This window comes from Hydractinia symbiolongicarpus, chromosome 11 (assembly GCF_029227915.1).
Source record: "Hydractinia symbiolongicarpus strain clone_291-10 chromosome 11, HSymV2.1, whole genome shotgun sequence".
Taxonomy (NCBI): domain Eukaryota; kingdom Metazoa; phylum Cnidaria; class Hydrozoa; order Anthoathecata; family Hydractiniidae; genus Hydractinia; species Hydractinia symbiolongicarpus.
In genome coordinates, this window is record NC_079885.1 from 8,035,025 (window position 1) to 8,054,731 (window position 19,707).

Below are 19,707 nucleotides of genomic sequence, written 5' to 3' on the forward strand. Positions count from 1 at the left end.
TCTAGGACAAATTGTTCTGTGCAATAAAAAACGCAATTTCACAACTTTTAATTGGAATTCTAAAAAAATGATATGAAAAACATACCAGACTCGCTCGATAGAAATTACAGCGCTAATACAATGGGCGAGATTAGAGATGCGAGATTTTTTCAATCTTACATGACTAAGGGCTGAAATAGTAGACGTGCAACCTCGACCCCAGTGTATCTTGTATCTTTTTTGCATCCCGGATGTCAGAAAGATGCAAGATGCCCTGGGGACAAGGTTGAGAGACGCGGAAATACGGTATTTTCCAAAAAAATAAATACTGTTTTTTCAGGATTACTTGTTTCGGGGTTCTGGATCACTTGTTCCGGTGTTTCGCTGTTCAGCGTTTCACATAAAATCAAAATAAATTATGATGGCGTATCGAAAGACTGTGCTTACGCGCCCAAAATTGATATTTAGGTCATATAGATGATCGAAATAATTGAAGATATTAAGAAACACAACAGTCTGCTCTTAAACAGAGTGCAAAGATTTTTTTTTCAAAAGATTTTTAGCCTTTATCTGTATTGTGTGAAACTTGATCAAATTGTGTAAGAATTGCGCGGTTTTGGTCAATCTCTTAAATTAGTAGTTAGAATATACAAGAATTTTTCAACGGTAATGTATTTCCGGTTTAATGGGGACAAAATTTTAATATATATTTTCCCAACTCGTTCAAGAACTTGAAAATCGGTCGAGAATGATTGACAGCGCTCACGCATTAGCCCCAGCAACCGATAAAAAAGTGGTCAACCGCTTAATCAAACTATGCCACAACCTTTTCAGACCCACATATTTATTAATGTTTGTCCTTCAACTTCGCCTTAAAGCTAAATTTGTTTCTTTCGACTTAATCGTGACAACAGTGCCTATAGAACAAATCATCTCATTGATCAGAGAAAGTAAACAGTGTGGATTGTATAAAACATATTTAGATCGTATTTGGCAACATAAACATAACACACAAATTCGTTCCCAGGACTTTTTATTTTAATCGGCGCTGCGCGATATGCAAAAAGAGACAACAGGTCCTGGGATCGAGGTTGCATAATACATACAACATATTAAGTCGTGCGTAAACATGAAACAAAAATATAAAAAATAAGCTTGTTTGAAGTATTATTTTTACTTGGCATCAACCAGGGCGCATACAAAAAGATTGAATATATAAAATAGTCATTTTCACTGTGTAAAATCTGTTAACATAGTAACAAGACAAAGTAATAAAGAAAAACATGTTTAAAACCAGTAACAAAATAAAAAGGTCTATGATACACCCCCTTAACGAAATAAAAAATTAATTGATGCCTATCCGATTTCACTCGTTCGTTTGTCAGCTTTGTTCGCACATTTTAATAAGTTAACTCCAGCTCAGCCTACCTTATAAATTTGTTTATGTGGAAACACATAAATGCTATCATTAAAGTACCTTACACCGTAAAAATACACGTCTTTTTTTATAAAAAACACAATTTCTGGGTTCAACCTGGATGTTTCTTAATGTTAAGGACAATTTCTGTAAACGTATGTAGTCAGACTCCTGTTTTGTATACCCTTAAAACTATTTTCAGTGAGATCAATCTATCAATTTACTATCTCAGTTTTCCTGAGGTGTCATAGTTCTCGGGGTTTTTTTCGACAGTACCCGTTTTTATTTCGACAGTTCTCGTTTTCATTCGACAGTTCTTGTTTTCATTTCGACAGTTCTCGTTTTCATTCGACAGTTCTCGTTTTCATTTCGACAGTTATCGTTTTCATTTTGACAGTTCTCGATACCATTTCGACAGTATAACAACTATTTATACTGTATTTGTTATACAGTATAAAAACTGTATAACAAATTTGAATGAAAGTGTAGTTAACAAGTTTAAAAAAATAAAATAAAAAATAGATTATGAACAGGAATAAAATTTTGCATGGATTTAATTTGGCTACGGCAGAAATTAGGCGTGAATTTTTCTATGCGTTAAATTTTTTTACCTAATAAGGTGCGCCAAAATTAAATGCGCTAAAAAATACGAGAAAATATAGCGAACTATGGTATAGATGCGTTTTCGCAAACAAATTTGTTTTTTTGTAAAAGTCTAATGTCGCGCATCTGTACTAAAATCTGTACAGAAAATTTGAACATGCAAAGAAGATTTCTACAGAAATGACCATTTTATAGATTCAGAAATTTTTTTTTGCGAAATGAGAAAGTTAAACCATAACGTTCCCACGGAAGTTTCTCCTAATTAAGTGTGCCTAGAAAACAGCAACATACAAACATTATTTTTGGTGAAAAACATTTTTTGCACCTCGCCCCAAACAATGTTTAGCTACGTAAAAAAAATACCCTCAAAAATTGTTTAGTCATTGTTTACCTGGGTAAGATTGTCAGTGAAATACTACTACTTGTTCACTCCAAACACATTGTTTAGCAATTTTTTGGGGCAAATGCTTAAATTTGGTATTGTTTATAAAAAAATATAGTAAAGTTCCGATCTCATATCTGAATGACAATCATTGCACAAAAATTAACAAAACACGGGTACTCTAAAACGGAAACACCAAAATGAAATCCTTGACGAAACAAAATTCTCACACAAAAATATGCATTACAGTACTTGAAAGCAACCTTCCCGAAAGCTGTTGTTTTTGTTATCATACCATGTCTAGGTGGCCTAGACTTTCAATTAAACCATCCATGTCTTTTCGAGTTCCTCTACCAAACACATTTTCGAAATGTTTTTGATATATCTCGCATTGTTCGCCTCTCACAAACTTAGGATTCTTTCTTAATTTAATGTTTCTTTGTTGAAAGAAGGTGAACACGGTATAAAATAACATATCATCTCCTGTTTTCATAGCTGCGGCTAAGAATTTCCGTGGTGCAGCAGAATCAATCATGTCGAAATTCTGAAGCTGCTTTAAAGCTGACACAATAACACCTTTCAGAAGCAAAGTTTCAATAATTTCTTCTTGTGCAGTACCAAGTCTTTTCATCATATCCAACGCTAAATCATACGCGGGAGGGTATACCTGTTCTAGCGAAAGCAACAAACATGCTAGCGATTTGGAATCGCTTAAAACATGATATTGTATAAACTGATGCAGCTGATAAAATAATTTCTTTTTCACCAGAAGATTAATGATAAATTCGTTCAAATAATATTCTACGGGAATTTTATGGTGACTCAGCGATCGTAGATATTCGATTAACACAGCTACGACAAACTTGTGAGAAACTTGTTCCTGATCAACGAAAGAAGCAAACACGGCAGCGTACATGTCGTGTTGGTCTAAGACTGACTGCTTTTGAAACCAGTGACCAGTTAGTTCGTTTTCCTTCGTGGTATCTTGCACAGACGCCGTGCCAGTACTGTTTAGCTCCAAATATTCCGCATACACTGCGTTGATTTTGTCAAAAATCAAAGCAACGTTACCAAGACTAGTCTGTCTACCAGGAGTGAGAACTTCGTTACACACTGATATAATAACTGGCTTGCTACCAGATCGCAACAACAAAAAATCAATTAATTTGCCTTTATCTTCTATCATGTTGATCATATAAGAGAGTTTGACGTTCAGTTTCCATAAGCAACCAAGCTTTGCGTCAATTATTATGTTGGGCTGAAACACAACCCAGTTGGGCGAATAAGATTCGCATACAACTTCCCTTGTTTCACCTTCACCATTCTCTGTATGCTCGTTCAGTTTTACTTGCATCATATAAGGTTCAATTGGAAGGGGAGACAACACGGGATAATACTGTGTTACTTGACCATCAAACTCTCCTGGACAATTGATGTCAAATATCATGGATGTTTTCGAAGCCTGGTGGTGGACGGCAACTAAGTTATCGACGACATTAACAGCAAAACGACCGACCGCGCCCAGACGTAACACGGCTGTCTTTTTAGCTGGTGTATCCTTCTGAAGCTGATACAACACGATCTCAGCACCAACAGCATTAAAAGATCGTGGTTGGTTTCTTAACACGACAACGTATATGTTATTATAGATGTTAGCTACAGTTACATCTCGTTCGAGCAGACTTCCGGGTTGCGGGTTCCTTGTGGAAGGTGGATTTTCCACTTCAAATTTTGGTAGCCGCATAATATTTCCTGTTTTAAATAAATAAGGATGAATAATATTACCCATAATTCCAGAGGATAACAACAAAACGGAACTTTCTGGTAGAAACACGAACCAGTTAACAGTAGCGTTGTAGTGTTTCAGGAGCTTTAGAGAACACTTTTCGCCTTGAGCTTGATAAAATTCAATTCCTTGATTAGTGACAAAAACAATGTCGTTCAAACCAGTCCAACAGAAACCAATAATCTGGGTTGACCGTCCTTTACAACTTTGGCTATATTCCTCCGTGCTTGCACCTGCGTAAAAATTAATAAAATCGATCGATTTTGATGATCTCTGAACAGCCAAAATTCGTTGATCAGGAGAAAACTTAATTGAGATGACGTTTCCCTTTTCTTGCAAAAGAAAATTAGCATCAGACGCATCATTGGGACCCTTTACATGAACGCGTGTTTTATTCTTTTCTGTAGCAACAGCAAACACTTGCTTCTGACACTCGTCGAAAAATACATTGACATCACGTGATACAGGCGGGAAATTTAATGGATTCTTTAATAATTCCAAGTAATACAATGCCATTGCTGATGAATTTCAGACGAACATATTCTTCCACATTTATATCCTGACCTAAAAAAGAAAAGTTCCCAATGATAACAAATAATTAATAATGTTTTTTAAAATCCTCACAGGCAACCATGAAATTAGAGAAATCTCAGAAGCAACACAAGTCAGGAAAAAAATTTATAACTTATTATTTTTTTTTCTCTTCAGTGTGTGCACAATATACAAGTGTAACAAGTCACACCATCATGACAAAATATAATGAAGACACATCATGACAAAATGTAATGAAATGCCTTATACTGACCACTCTCCCCTTTCCCAGTAATGATTTTGAAACTAGTTCTTAACATGTTTTTCTTTTATTCAGGCTTACAAGGGGAGGTAATTTTTGTCACCGATAAGCATAATGTACGCATACTAAAGTCTGGTTTTGTTTTTCGCATAAGCATATCCCGGCCTGATTCCAAATTTTCAATTGCTTTTAAAAAACAAAATATAACCTGAACGAGCATCTTTAGGGTGACCAAAACAACCTTAAAATGGGATAGGTTAGTTCGGCAAGCGTTTCATTGATTTTCTCCATGATTGAAACTAGGATATAACACACACTACTGTTTCTAAAACCACAAGAATACATACATGTAAATTTAAAATATATAAATAAATAAATAGTGCAATTGATAACGTGCTGTTACTTGATTTGTCATGTTAACAAAAGTTCAATTTTATAGGAAACGGATATCATATTCCGCACAAGCTTTTCAGGATCAAAATTTTATACCTCCAACCAAACACTTTTTTTTTAATCTTCAAATATGTGCACACAGACAACAACCAAATAGGTTCAATATTATTAAGTTTTTTAGTCTGGAATACATGTTTTTTATAAGCAATTGAAACTCTAAAATGAGGCTTAAGGAAGCTTATGGAAAGTTATGCTTAATGGTAAAAATATTTATTGGAATATGCTTATAAAAAACACATAACCAGGCTCAAAATGTGCTTATTTAAGAAAAAATATTGTATTTGAATTTTAAACATCAGTAATTACAACTTAAAACTCACTATTTGGTGGTAATTCAGACATAAAGAATAAAAAGAAAAACTGCTAACGAAGCAAAAAACACAAAGACTCTTCATAACATCTTTTTAGGCTTCACATAATGCTTAGCACATGCTTAACAATGACCAAATTTAAGACTATGCTTATAGGAGTCATGCTTTTATATAAACAAAACAAAGTAGAATGTACACGGAATAGAAAGTTGTAGTTGAATTTGTAAACATAACAAACCTGAAATTATTACGCCCCAATTTCTGTTACCAAAATTTTAGTTATTTTGGACGTCAACTGTGAAACAACAATGCCAACTGATATTTATTTGGCGTTTAAGAAACTAATATAAAAGTTAAATTTTGGCGGTCAAGTCAATTTTCATAAATTTTGCGTCAAAATTCGAAAAAAACGAGAAATTTTATCCATGCAATGCTTTAGCCGCGGTACATAGTACAATTTTTTTTAAGTCTCAGCGTTGGTTTTAAGTGATTAGTTTCTAAGGTGTATCTAAAGAATTAGTTACATACACCTTTTTTAAAAAACAATGCCAAATTTAAACAATCATCGCAAAAATCGCCAAAATTTTAAACAACTACTAAAATGCCCGCTACATACATAGTCTCAGTTTTAGAGAGGTGTCCCCTATAAGGTTTCACCAGACGCTATTGGAGACCAGAGAATACTCTAAAAGTAGTTTTCAAGATATGTATCTGTGTATTTAACCTATTGCCTAGCAAAAATAAATAAATATTAGCCATGAATTATTTTAACTGAAATATATAAATGCTGATATTCAAATTTTAATGTTTGTCTTCGAATAACTAGATTTTGGATGACTACTAGCACTTTCAGGACAATTTGATTCTTCCGAACAAGGTATTTTAGGAGCGTTGTCTTCGTTGTCTTTTTCCTGATCCATACCAAGTAACTGTTTGCTCACCAAACTTGCATAGACACCTTCTTGATTGATCAAATACTCATGGTTTCCTTCTTCGACTACCTCTCCTTTACTGATAACAAGAATCTTATCAGCTTTCTCAATGGTACTTAAGCGATGAGCAATAACAATAACAGTTCTTCCAGATAGATTTCTATTGATTGCTTGTTGTACAATATATTCCGATTCCGCATCTAAAGCACTGGTGGCTTCATCTAGAATTAAAATAGAAGGCTTTCTAATTAGAGCTCTTGCAATAGCGATTCTTTGCTTCTGTCCACCAGATAATTGTAATCCTTTTTCGCCTGTTTCAGTGTCATAAGATTTGGGCATTTCCTGAATGAAATTATGTGCATTAGCCATAATTGCAGAATTTTTAATAGTTTCGAGGTTGGATCCAATTTTTAGGCCATATGCAATGTTTTCGGTGATCGTTCTAGCAAATAAAACTGGTTCTTGTTGCACTAAACTGATTTGCTTATGAATAAATGCATGCTCGTATTCTTCAATACTTTTTCCATCAATTAATACTTTTCCATGTGTTGGTTCATAGAAGTGCTCTAAAAGGTTTACCACTGATGTTTTGCCACCGCCACTAGGTCCAACTAATGCAACGATTTCACCTTTCTTAGCTGTAAAACTTAGATTGTTTAACACAGGTGTATCACTTCTAGATGGATATGCAAATGTGACATTTTCAAATCGTATTTCTCCTTCAATTCCAGATTCAGGACAAAGCTCGCCCTTATTTACCACAATGGGTTTCCTTTCAATATAAACCAACACATTTTTTGAGGCACCAACAGCCTCCATTAACCCAGTATACACATCACCAATCTCTTCAAACGCAAATCCCAGCTCAATACTGTAAAGAATAAAAGATACCAAATGTCCTCCAGATATATCGTTTTTCATCACAAGATGTCCACCATAGTAGAGAATAAGTAAAGTCATTGCTAAATCTGTAAGCTCAGTTGACCAACGATAACCACAAACAATCATACTTTCCTTTTTGCGCAGGCTATAAGTTACGTCCAATCTTTCGGAATAACGTTGGGTTTCATCTTTTTCAGCTGCAAAACTTCTGACAGTTCTCATAGACGATATGGCTTCTTCTGCACTCTCATTTGCATGAGCTAAGGAGTTTTGCACTTTTTCAGACAGTTTTCGATACTTTTCACCAAATGCTTCGGATATTATAGCTATGATTGGTATACTAATAAGCGTAACAATGCTGAGTTTCCAAGATATTTTGATCATAAAGAATAGAATACCAATAATTTTAACCACATTTCTTAAAAAGACATTCACATTCAGACCAACACCATCTCCAATCTTAGTGCAATCTGAAGTCAATCGAGAAGTTATTTCTCCAGTTTTACGAATGTCAAAAAAACCAATCTCCATCTCCATTATTTTTGTAAACAACAAATTTTGCAGGCGTAATATGTATCTAGCAAATACATAAGTAAACAAGCCAGCGCGCATTCCTGATGCAAACCCAGCAAAGAAAGTAATCAATGCCATATACAACATAGCTGTTTTGAACTTCTCAACAGACTTATCAATGACAATGTAATTTATAACTTCACCAGTATAAAAAGGAAGAAATATTTGAGCAACAGAACAAGCTACAAGAAATGCAAATGCCAATAGTATGTAAAAAATATCGTTTTTAGTCATTTTAAGTAACTTAATGACAGTTCTTCCAGTTGTAAACTTTTTAGCTTCTTCCCTATCAAATTTGTTTAGATTGTCTTCCTCTGGAATTCCATCACTTGCTTCACTGCTGTGGTCACTACTATTGTCAATAAGATATTCATCATTTATGGAAAGGGTAGCTCTTGTGCACTTACATTTTGAAAGCAATATCCAGCAGGGGTACATGAAAAGACATGAAGCTAATGTACTGCTCAGCAAGATCCAATCTTTGACTCCCATATCCTTTTTATCTTCCGTAAAATACAAAATCTTTAGGATACCATAGACTGAGATACCACAACCAAAGTAAACCATAAGTTTAGATGTTCTCTGAATTCTTTGAATTGCAACTACATTATTACACAACACTCCTATTGAAGCTCCAACTAAGACACAAAATCTTACTCCAGAAAGTATTACTACATCAAATAGTGATGTACCAAAGGAATATGCGAATATTTCACTGTTCGTTTTTCGTGAGTTTTGGTCATAAAACAAATAAACCAATGTAAATAACAGTATATCAACCAATGCTACAAGTAAAACCACTGCTACACCTACCAATGTGTTCATTATTTGTCTTGTTATGTAGCTAAATAACAAATTAATGCAATCAGTATCATTGAATGTTATCAGTAGCATGTGAAAATAAAAAAGTTGCCATCAAATCCTGTGTCAATCACTGTAAACTTGGGTAAAGAGGGTTGCTAATTATTTTTTTAAGTAGGAGCATAGTGGGAGGGTAAGCTTTAAGTCTTGCTAACGAAGATGATAGATAAGATAATTCTATTAATCAAAAATAGCTGTCAGTTCAAATAATTAAATAAATTGGTAGTATCAAGAGAAAAAAAACAAAAACTATTTTGAAGGGAGACCTTACCTAATAGCAGAAGCTAAGATGAGGATGAAGCCACCAAATGGTTGGACGTTCAGTAAATTACACACCTAAAACTATTTTTACAATGTCGCGTCGTAAATGCTTTTCATGTGTCGTATCTTTCTTCGTGGTGTGGTTTTTGTCGCGTCGTATCTTTATTTGTAGGGTGGTTTAACGTTTCGTCAAGTCATATTTGTGTTTGTCGCGGGGTATTTCACTTTGCGGCGTATTTCACTTCATGGCGTACTTTACTTCGCTGCGTATTTCACTTCGTAGCGAAAATTTTCATGCTTTTTTAACACGAAATTACTAAATTTGTGTAGCTCTTACAAGAAATCACATGAATAGTCACATGAATAAAGTGCAATAAAATAAACAAAACCTTTAGTTTAAATGTTTAAATGCTTTAGTTTAAATGCTTAAAATGTATAGCTAGCTAGCTAAATCTATAGCTAAGAATGTATCATTGATTAAAAGAAAATGACAAAAATAGTAGTTAGCTTTACCCAGTGGAAAGACCAAAGCCACTAGAAAGAAAGTGAAATATACTGTGTTAAAACTTCACGAAATTAGTAATTCCATGTAAAAAAAGCATAACTATTTCGCCTTAAAGTGAAATACCCCACGAATTGGCATACGACACGACAAAAACTATTACGAGTCAAAGAAAACCACGCCACAAAGAAAGATACGACATGACAAAAAGCATTACAACGCGACGAAAGCCATACACAAATATTGTCCCACATATAACTCCATAGATAGGGGGATCGGTGCCACTGTCCCACACAAAGTCAGGCCTTATATAAAGTCGGGCAAAAATATTTGTCTGCCTTAAGCTGCCAGACTTTGAAAGTTTTTGCCCTATATGTGGTACATGTATTTAACAGATACTGACCGGTTTTGATGTTGTACTGTAAAATACAAAGCACGAGGCCAAAAGTACAGACTGAGCTTGCGAGGTCTGTGCCCTTGACCGAGTATCTGATCTGCAAATAAATATTCCTTTGTGAACAAAACAAACAATGCTATATTTTAGTTGCTATTCCCAAGGCACCATGGAAAAAACACATGTTCGATTTTGATACTCTTCGAATTTAAGATCGCTCGATTTTAAAACTTTGTAAGTAAACAAAACAAATTCGAATCAGTGTTTATGTGAATTGAGACGAAAAGATGGTTTTAAGTGAGCCACTTTTATATTTTTTATGTGCTATCAAAATATTTTTCATTTGTTTATGTTTTATGTTGTCATTTTAATAATGGCTACCTAAACCGGTTAGTATGGCTTCATACAAAGACCTGTTAAAATAAGCCGTAAACCAATCAAATCATCAGATTTTTTCATCCTAACTGGTTTTTTGTATCAGTCAGGTAATAAGAAAAATTACAGTACTGATTATTTAAGTGTTTTAAGTGTTTTATTGGGAAGAAATTGTTCACAACAAAATAAAGTGAAACTTTTTACCATGTATAAGAAAACCACTGTATTGCAAAAAAATGCCTTTTGGTTAGCTTTGTGCTATTAAACCTAATTAGGCCCAGTCACAAAGTCGGTCAAAAATCGTCAATATTAAAATGTCCTACTTTGAGTGGTTGCTATTCCTGCCCAAAGTTAGTCAAAAATCGTCAATATTACAATGCCACACTATTAGCATGCTTTTGCTGAAATAGTTGTAGATTAAACGTTTAAATTTTGGTTATATGTGTGATCATAAGAACGTTTCAGTAAATCAAGGCATAAAAATAGTAAAGTAGTTTAATAAAGTTTTTTTAAGACGCAAGGAATGCAGTCTCAACTGATAAAAAAGACTGTGTTTTACTTTGCACAGTTTTGCCCTACTTGTTTATGATTTGAAATGCCTGACTCGGTGGACCTGCTGATGGACCCCGGCGATCGTTTTTAAATAGCGTTGTTTTTATGATCCGGCTGTGTTTTAGGTCGGTGTATCAATAACTGAGGTGTTCTTGGTATAATGAAGTCCGGGGGTGTTCTTCTTAGCGTTTTATTGCCTGGGCGGTCGTTTCAACCGGCTGGCTTTGCGTTTTCTCAAAGGTTGCACAACACGGAGAATCACTTGAGACAATGTAATACCGCGGTGGTTGGTGCTTGAATGGTCGTTTGGATGGAAACTGCCTAGAACTGAAAGAAATGCAGCGGTGGTCCAAAGTTCAGCGGCGGTCTAAAATCGGGCAGCAGTCAAAAATTTGTTTAAGCTTCGTTTTGTATAATTTGTATAATATTTTACAGAATGAAATGGGTTTAGTTATACAGTAGACGTCCGTTAATTCGAACACGCAAGGGACTAAATTATTTGTTCGAATTAACGAATGTTCGGATTATCGGAAGTTCAGAAAAAACAAAAACTTAATAAACATTTAAAAGTTTTATGCTAATATAACTTTATTACAACTTTACTACAACTTTTTATAAAAATCTATTAACGTTGTTTACTTAACGATGGGCAGGGCCTTCAAATTATTTGTAAACTTTATTTTATTGGAAATACCAATTTAATTGATAAATTACAAGAAATTTTGCCACCATTGATGCAATAAAAAAGAATAAAAATGAAAACGTTTTTTTTTTCCATAAGATGTTATTTATCGATACACAAAATTTCGAGTTAAAGAGCATAATGCAGCCTTGGGACTAAAAATTTATTTGAATGAGCGAAATGTTCGAACTAGCGGAGTTCGAATTAAGCAGCTCAAAATATAAGACTTTATTAAACCAAACTCAAGGGACTTGGCAATTTGTTCGAAATAACGGAAAGTTCCAATTAAGCGGCATTCGAATTAACGGACGTCTACTGTGTATGAAGAAAAAAGTAAAGCATTTCTGTGACGTTGGGTTGTTTAGTAAGTATTTTATATATTATATATGCCTCTTTGTACCCTCGTACAAAGGTACTTTGTACCTTTCACAGAATAAGTTATTTTACCAACGATCTGCACCGCCTCATCACAGCAGCTCTCTTTCACCTCCGCCGAATTATCTTTGACCTGGTTCCATATGGCACTTGAGTCGAGTACCTTGTCGGTTTCTCAGTCTAAAACTAAGGTGCCAGGAAGGAGCAAGGCTGTATTATCATAGGATTTATTGGATATAGCAATGTTCGACTGTCACTCACTCAAAAGGGAGGCACCGCCGGATCATGAATACAACGACCGAAATGACCCCCAACATCACGTAGCAACGCAGAAAAACGATCGCCGGCAACCTCGTACCCAGGACATTTTGCCTTGTTGACATAAAGCTGATAGCGGTGAAAAGGCCCTGGAACAGGCTGGTCACATGATCGCTTATAATTTTATGATAATTATACCCAAAAATTAATTTGTGAAGAAAAAATTCCTTCTACCTTTCCAAAACTTTAAATTGATAATACAGAGATTAAGAGAGATAAAGTTACAAAATTTTTAGGGTGTATATTGATGAAAATTTAACTTGGAAACATCATATTGATACAATATGTAGCAAAATTGTCAGGAACATAGGTATATCTTATATAAATCAAGAAACTTATTGCCAAAGTATCTGCTTAAACAAATTATATTTTTTCTTCGTCCATAGTCACTTATCATATGGTATTATAACCTGAGCAAGTACCAACAAAACTAATCTATTGAAACTTTACAAAAACAAAAAAATGCAATCCGAGTTATAACTTTTGAAGATCGTCTAACACCTTCTAAGCCACTGTTTGAAGAATTGAAAATCCAAACCCTAATGGAAATTAATATTTATATATCGAAACCTTTGTTTTATGTTTAAATGTAAAATAGGCCTATCTCCTCGTATATTTCATAACTTGTATACAGAAAAGTTATCAGGAAAATACAATACAAGATCAAATTTAACATCGAAAGGTCCTATTTTTATTTTTGGCCAGTAATTATGTTCCATCAGCATATTTTCACATATCGTAGCCAAGTACAAATAGCATTTTTGGAATTAATACCCTGCACGTATAAATAAGCAGCTTTAACTTAACTAATTATTTATATCGTTTAATGATATCAAATATCGACCCTTTTAAGAAATAAGAATTTGCAAAATCTCTAAATATTATTTTGCTGTAAAAAGAGGGTTTCTTGTCTTGGTGCGTACATACTAAAAAGGGGAACACCCTATAACAAGCTAGAACAACCTGGAACGATCTAGAACAACCTGAGAACAAGCTAGAACAAGCTAGAACAACCTAGAACAATCTAAGAATATAACAACCAAAAATATAAGACTATCTCTGTATCGATTCTGTAAACAAATCTGGGTTTCTAACACAAATATTTCTGCCATGTTTCCCGGTCGCAAAGTTATGGGGGGATTCCCTTAGTTTAGTACAACAACAGCATTAACCGTCCCGGTATTTTTACCCCTAAAGTCCAATATCAGCATTTAGCTAGAACAATAGCTAGTTTTTGCATTTCTTTATAATATTGAATTTTACCATTTTATGTGAACCCCTGGTCTTACGACAATATAGTTCGCTGCATCACGGAAATCGACTTCTTTCTGTCTCACCACATTGGAAATGTTTGAAATGAATGGAAACAAGAAGCCTTAAGGCCTTAAATCCTTAAATCTTTTCCAAGCTATAAGCAATGCAACTAGCTTTATATATAATTTTTTTTTTCAATTTCAATATGCATTCAAAATTGTTGTAAGAGCCTAACTTGCCAAGGGTACAAATTATTTGCACAATAAATTTTCCTGAAACTTATTTTTGTGGGTGATTGGTACACAAAAATGCTTCAATTTGCAGAATATATGTGAAATGTGCAGTATTAATTTTTGCGTGCCTAAAGTTGCCTAACATTCTTTATGTGAAATACAGTCTGTAGTTAGCTAGCTAGCTACATGACATGCAAATGTAGCTTAAATCGGTCAAACTTTCCTGAAAACTACTGCACCTTTTAGGATATTAATCATCAGTTTTGGTTCCCAAACTGTTAAGTCATTTGCTTGCTCACCTGATATTTGAAAAAGGGTAATGGGTTTGATCCCTAAGTATATATAAGGAAGGCCATGCCATTTTATAGTTGGACAGAAATGCTAGGGAATTACGTAGCTTAAAAAAGAGCTTTAAACACTCTGAAGAATCGCAAATGTAAATCACTTTAACATAGCTAAGTAACAAACTAGCTGGCTTAAAATATACAGCATTTTTTTACCTGAGAAGTCTCATCGACCATGCAAAACATTGATTTGGAGTTTCAAACATATCAAGAGGAACGGTAACCGATTGTTTTGGGCAAGAAACTTTGGCCTGTGGGACCTGAAACTCGAAGAACTTCGAGACAAAGCATCACGGAAGGCCACGAAATCAGATTCTGACAATCTGAGATCCTATTGGCTAAAAAATTAAATAACGCATTTCTATTGGCCTTTAAGAAATTGAACAATTTCCAGGCCCAGGTAAATAAAGTATTTACTTTATTCTGGACACCGCGCGTTCAGGCTATAGGTGGTTCCTATCTCTCTATCGTCCAAGGCGATTTTAAAGATTCCGCCTTAACGCGGCGAAAATCAAAAGGAACAAGTTGCAGGCGCTGCATAAACTATCTCGCTATTAAAAATGCACAACTATGAAACATCCACAATGCGGCCCAATTCTACAATTTCTGCTAACAAAAATACAGCCTATCATTCATGGTTATCGCGCGATTGAAACGTTTATGGTCTTAAACGGCATTTAGGTGACAAAATTTTGATGTCACCATCATGTTCAGCATACTTTTTTTGTTAACTGTGCCAAATTTTGTCGAAAATAAAGTAGTTTTAATCTCGGACCAATTTTGGCCTAAAATGACATTTAGGTGACAAAAAATCAAAATTTTGATGTCACCACCATGTTCGGCATACCAGTTACGAGTTGGAAACCTATCCTCGCGGGCGAGAAGTAAAAAGAAAAAAAAAAGTAAAAATAGTTACCAAGATGAGATTCGAACACACGACTACTCCCGTGTCGGTGCTCAGAGAGCCAAAAATTTCCATTTTGGGACGGACAGCTGTATTTAAATACCCTAGCATCTGCGAGCTAGTGTAAAAATATTATATTTTTCTCTTCATTCAAATCAGTTTTCAGAACACAGAGCGGTTTATTATTATTATTATTATTATTATTATTATTATTATTATTATTATTATTATTATTATTATTATTATTATTATTATTATTATTATTATTATTATTATTATTATTATTATTATTATTATTATTATTATTATTATTATTATTATTATTATTATTATTATTATTATTATTATTATTATTATTATTATTATTATTATTATTATTATTATTATTATTATTATTATTATTATTATTATTATTATTATTATTATTATTATTATTATTATTATTATTATTATTATTATTATTATTATTATTATTATTATTATTATTATTATTATTATTATTATTATTATTATTATTATTATTATTATTATTATTATTATTATTATTATTATTATTATTATTATTATTATTATTATTATTATTATTATTTTATTAGTAGTACTATTCTAACATTAGTAGTACTATTCTAACATAGTAGTACTATTCTACCTTTTAGTAGTACTATTCTAACAGAGTAGTATTATTCTATCAGCAGGACTATTCTAACATAAAGTAGTATTATTCTAACCTGTTGTGATAATAAGACCTCTCCGTCATCCATTTCAAAAGGGTAACTTTGACAGATTGTGAAGTACAAAATTGTGCCCTGAATTGTTTCTGGATCTGAATTAATGTCTGCTGTCGACATAATTTGGAATAGTAAACAAAAAAATGTGTTTTTTTTACCTAAGTATCGCTTTAAGCACTAATTGGTCGAAATAATTGAAAATGATTTTTTAGACAAAGATAAGCACAGCAAAAAAAAAGTATGCCGAACATGATGATGGCATTAAAAACTCCTTTTTTGTAACCTAAGTACCGCTTTCAGCAAAGTTTAAAAATCATTTTTCTTTTTTTCACAAATTATGCAGGAAACATAAACACAACAGACCTATATAAGTGTCACCTATCTTGAATTGTGATGTGTGGTTCTAATAGACCATTGTACTTATTCAGGTATTAGTTTTTAGGAGGTCACAGGAACACTGTTTGAAAAGAAAATTTTGTTTTTAAACATAGCAGTTGTAGGCTCTTTATTGGATGAATTGCTTGTGATTTTTTCAGGATTTATGTACTTTTTCACGGAGAATAAACTTTGTTATTTGGTGGGAAAATGGCGAAAAACGATGCGACAGACATATGAATTGCATAGAAGAAAGGGCTAGCGGTGCAATTTTTTTTTTTTTTTAGTCTGATAAACCAACTTGTTTTTCTAAAAAAAATGTTTTTTTAGAAAGAGAGAATTGGTTTGTCTATTTACAAGTAAAAATAATAGCCACACCACGTAATTAACACCAGCCCTATAATATTAATAAAGTACGTTAAGAGGATATGGACAGTATTGGGGTTTTGGGTTTAGAATTGAAAAGATAATTAGAAATTCAATCATAACGGTTAATGAAATAAATAAGCGTTGCTGCAACAAAAATTTATTTGTACCACAAAGCCACTAAAACAAAATATTTTTTAAACAGGGGTAAACATAAAAAGCATTAGTTCTTAATCGTTACTATTTGAATAGTATGTGACGCAACCTGAACTGGACCTAAATGTGGAAAGAACTTATTGTTTCCTTTCGTAATTAAGTCTTGTACGCGGTTGAGCAAATAAGTATTTTTCCAGCAATTCGGAACCTTCCAAGCTTTCTAAAACTCTATACTCTGTAATTGGCCTAAATCTTATTATTTTAGCACATTTGCTTGCAACTCTTTAATGTCACTACTTGAAAACATTTTTCTTCATGTATTGGATTTTTTCGCCTCGACCTCGCTGTCGGATAAGGTGTCATCGAAGTTATCGTGATGTTCAGGATCTACTTCTATTATTTCTCTTCCAGAATGTTTGGTATGGTGAAAATCTACATCACTTACATCGTTGGCGTTATCGTCGGCTTCAGTGTTTAGATCAAAGTATGTCTATAATATCTAATGTGTTTAAACAGAGGATGACACCTTTCCTGCACAGACAATTTATAATAAATTCTTTGTACGATGTTTCGACGTCTTTTTGGATACACTTTTTTACACACATTTGATTTTGCCATGCATTTTAGGCGAAAGGAACCGAGTGCTAAAAACTTCACAACTTTAGTAAAGGAGATCACTTTGTATTTTTCAATGCATATTAAACACAATCGTTGAACATACAAAACATACATATCGTATCACCTTTCCATTTATCTTACGTCAATGCAAGCTCTACCTAGCATACTTAAGGATTAGCTAACCCAACAACCCTGAATTTCTTAGTAGCTCATTTTTTTCATTTTGGAATTCAAGGTTAAAAAACGCCCTGGTGCGTTAATGTTTTTCTGCAGTCACACCCATTTACGACCAAAAATACACGAAATATCTCATTAAAAAATTGAATCAACCTTTTCGGACGTTTTGTCTGGCACCTGAGTAAATCGATAAATAGTGATTAAATAGTTGAATGTCATTAAAGTATCAAAATAATACTTTATTTGAATAATTTTAAACAAATCTTGATAAAAATATCTGTCGAACAATAGATCTTCTTTTTAAAAATATGCTGACGTCAGCAAGAAGTAATGCTGATAGCAATCATTTAAGGCATGGATTTTAATTTTCATATGACAGACATAATTTATACCAAGTGCGCGAGTCAAAAAACGCAAAATCAAGGGAAAAAACTTTAGCGAATGACACCCTTCAATTATTTTCGCGGGAAAAAATTTCGCGATCTGTCATTTCTATAATTTTTTCGTAAGAATTATCTTTTGCGATGGGCGGTGGTGTCGACAGCATTTGTCCTATTTTTGTTTCTTGTCTTTCAGTGAAGTACATGTTTCTACAAAAAAAATTAGCTACACAGCAAAAAAATTCGTGAGGATTAACTTTCTCGAATAGGCTGTGTCAACATATTTTGCGGGAATAAACTTTCGCGATTGGGGCCATAAATTTCTTTCGCTAAAGTTACTTTCTTTGAAGTAACATCATTTCTGCTTAGAAATAAATTACTAGATCTAAATTTTAACATTCTGTTTAAAGTTTCTGACAGCCAAATTAAAGTTGCTTAACAACATATCTTCGTTTTTTCATATTTCGTATTGCCCGAAAATGCAATTTTTCCTGATTTTTGGGTAAAATCCGAAAAATCCTGTTAACCACGTGTGAAAACTTTCTAGAATGATTTTTGTTAATAAAAAAAAGTTATGTTGTTAGTCACAAGTTTTAAGTATCATCATAGCGAAAGTTATTATATTTTACGGATCTTGAGGACCTCATAGAAATTTAGGGGTATTTAATATTTAAGGCTCTGGGAGGTATGTGACCTAAATATTTGGTAGGCAGGTGTCTAATAGATAAATACGAAAACTCATAAAGTATCATAGCTATGCTTCATAGCAAAAAAAGAGGGGGAAAGGGTGTTAAAAAGAGGGGGGGGCGGTGTTAGTCAGGGAGCGAACCGAATAGTGTTAATCCCAAAACTGACTGAAATGACACAAACAGCCATGCGAATACCTAAAAACTATTCTGAATGCTTACTTGATTGAATGAAGTTTTTTTTCTTAAGAAATATCATTGATAGTTAGTTCTAAATAACAAAATCACGTTGTCTTCAAACAGGGCTCTGTAACAAAAAAGGGTAAAAATTCATATAACTGATATAGAAAACGTAGCCGCAAAATAGCGCTAGCTGATCACGTGGCATTGTAACTTAGATTGTCGATTATTCTCCTGTCTCTGAACTCATCTGCAAAATAAGCTACACCTCCATTGCATAGCTTAACAGAGAAATATTACTGTACAAACTTTCGATTTTTTGAGTAGTATTATTCTAACATTAGAGATAAATGCGTCGCAGCAGGTACCTGTAAGGAAAAATAATATAAAAAAAAGTTTATCATTATACAGCTGCAGTCATGTTACTTCTATTTCCAACATTATTTTTTAATTATTTTACTATATTTCAACGTAGGAAGAATTTTCGCTGAAATGTTGAAACTTGCTTCCGTGATTTTGAGCATCGAGTAAGCTGAGATATGTTTTACTTGAATTTTCGGCAAATTGAAAAATAATAACAATAAAACAAAAGAGACTCCAAATCTTTATTGTAGTGTTAAAGGACATTTAAAACTTACCCCAAAAAATATAATCTGAGCGTGAAAGGGATTATGGGTAAGAATTTATTGCCAATTTAATGTAGTAGTACTATTCTAACATAGTATTAATTTTTTAGCGTTTAAATAAATTTTAGACAAATTCCCTTGGTATATGAAATAAATAACTTATAAGTACACCATATATGAAAGGTTACCACTTTTAATCAAATAGAAAGAAAATTATGGCAATTTAAATTTCATGATAGAATAGTACTA

At 33.3% G+C, this 19,707-nt stretch overlaps 2 protein-coding genes across 2 annotated transcripts; both read right to left on the reverse strand.

The window, feature by feature from the left end:
• Positions 1-943: 943 nt before the first annotated feature.
• Positions 944-5,292, reverse strand: LOC130614661 (regulator of MON1-CCZ1 complex-like). The gene is made up of 2 exons (XM_057436097.1): positions 5,169-5,292; positions 944-4,731 (listed from the first exon to the last, which is right to left on the reverse strand). Exon 2 carries the CDS (start codon positions 4,681-4,683, stop codon positions 2,671-2,673), a length of 2,013 nt encoding a protein of 670 aa, XP_057292080.1. The 5' UTR covers positions 4,684-4,731; positions 5,169-5,292; the 3' UTR covers positions 944-2,670.
• LOC130613402 (ABC-type oligopeptide transporter ABCB9-like) lies at positions 5,209-16,014 on the reverse strand. The gene is made up of 3 exons (XM_057434752.1): positions 15,895-16,014; positions 14,419-14,537; positions 5,209-8,955 (listed from the first exon to the last, which is right to left on the reverse strand). Exons 1-3 carry the CDS (start codon positions 16,012-16,014, stop codon positions 6,519-6,521), a joined length of 2,676 nt encoding a protein of 891 aa, XP_057290735.1. The 3' UTR covers positions 5,209-6,518.
• Positions 16,015-19,707: the final 3,693 nt, after the last annotated feature.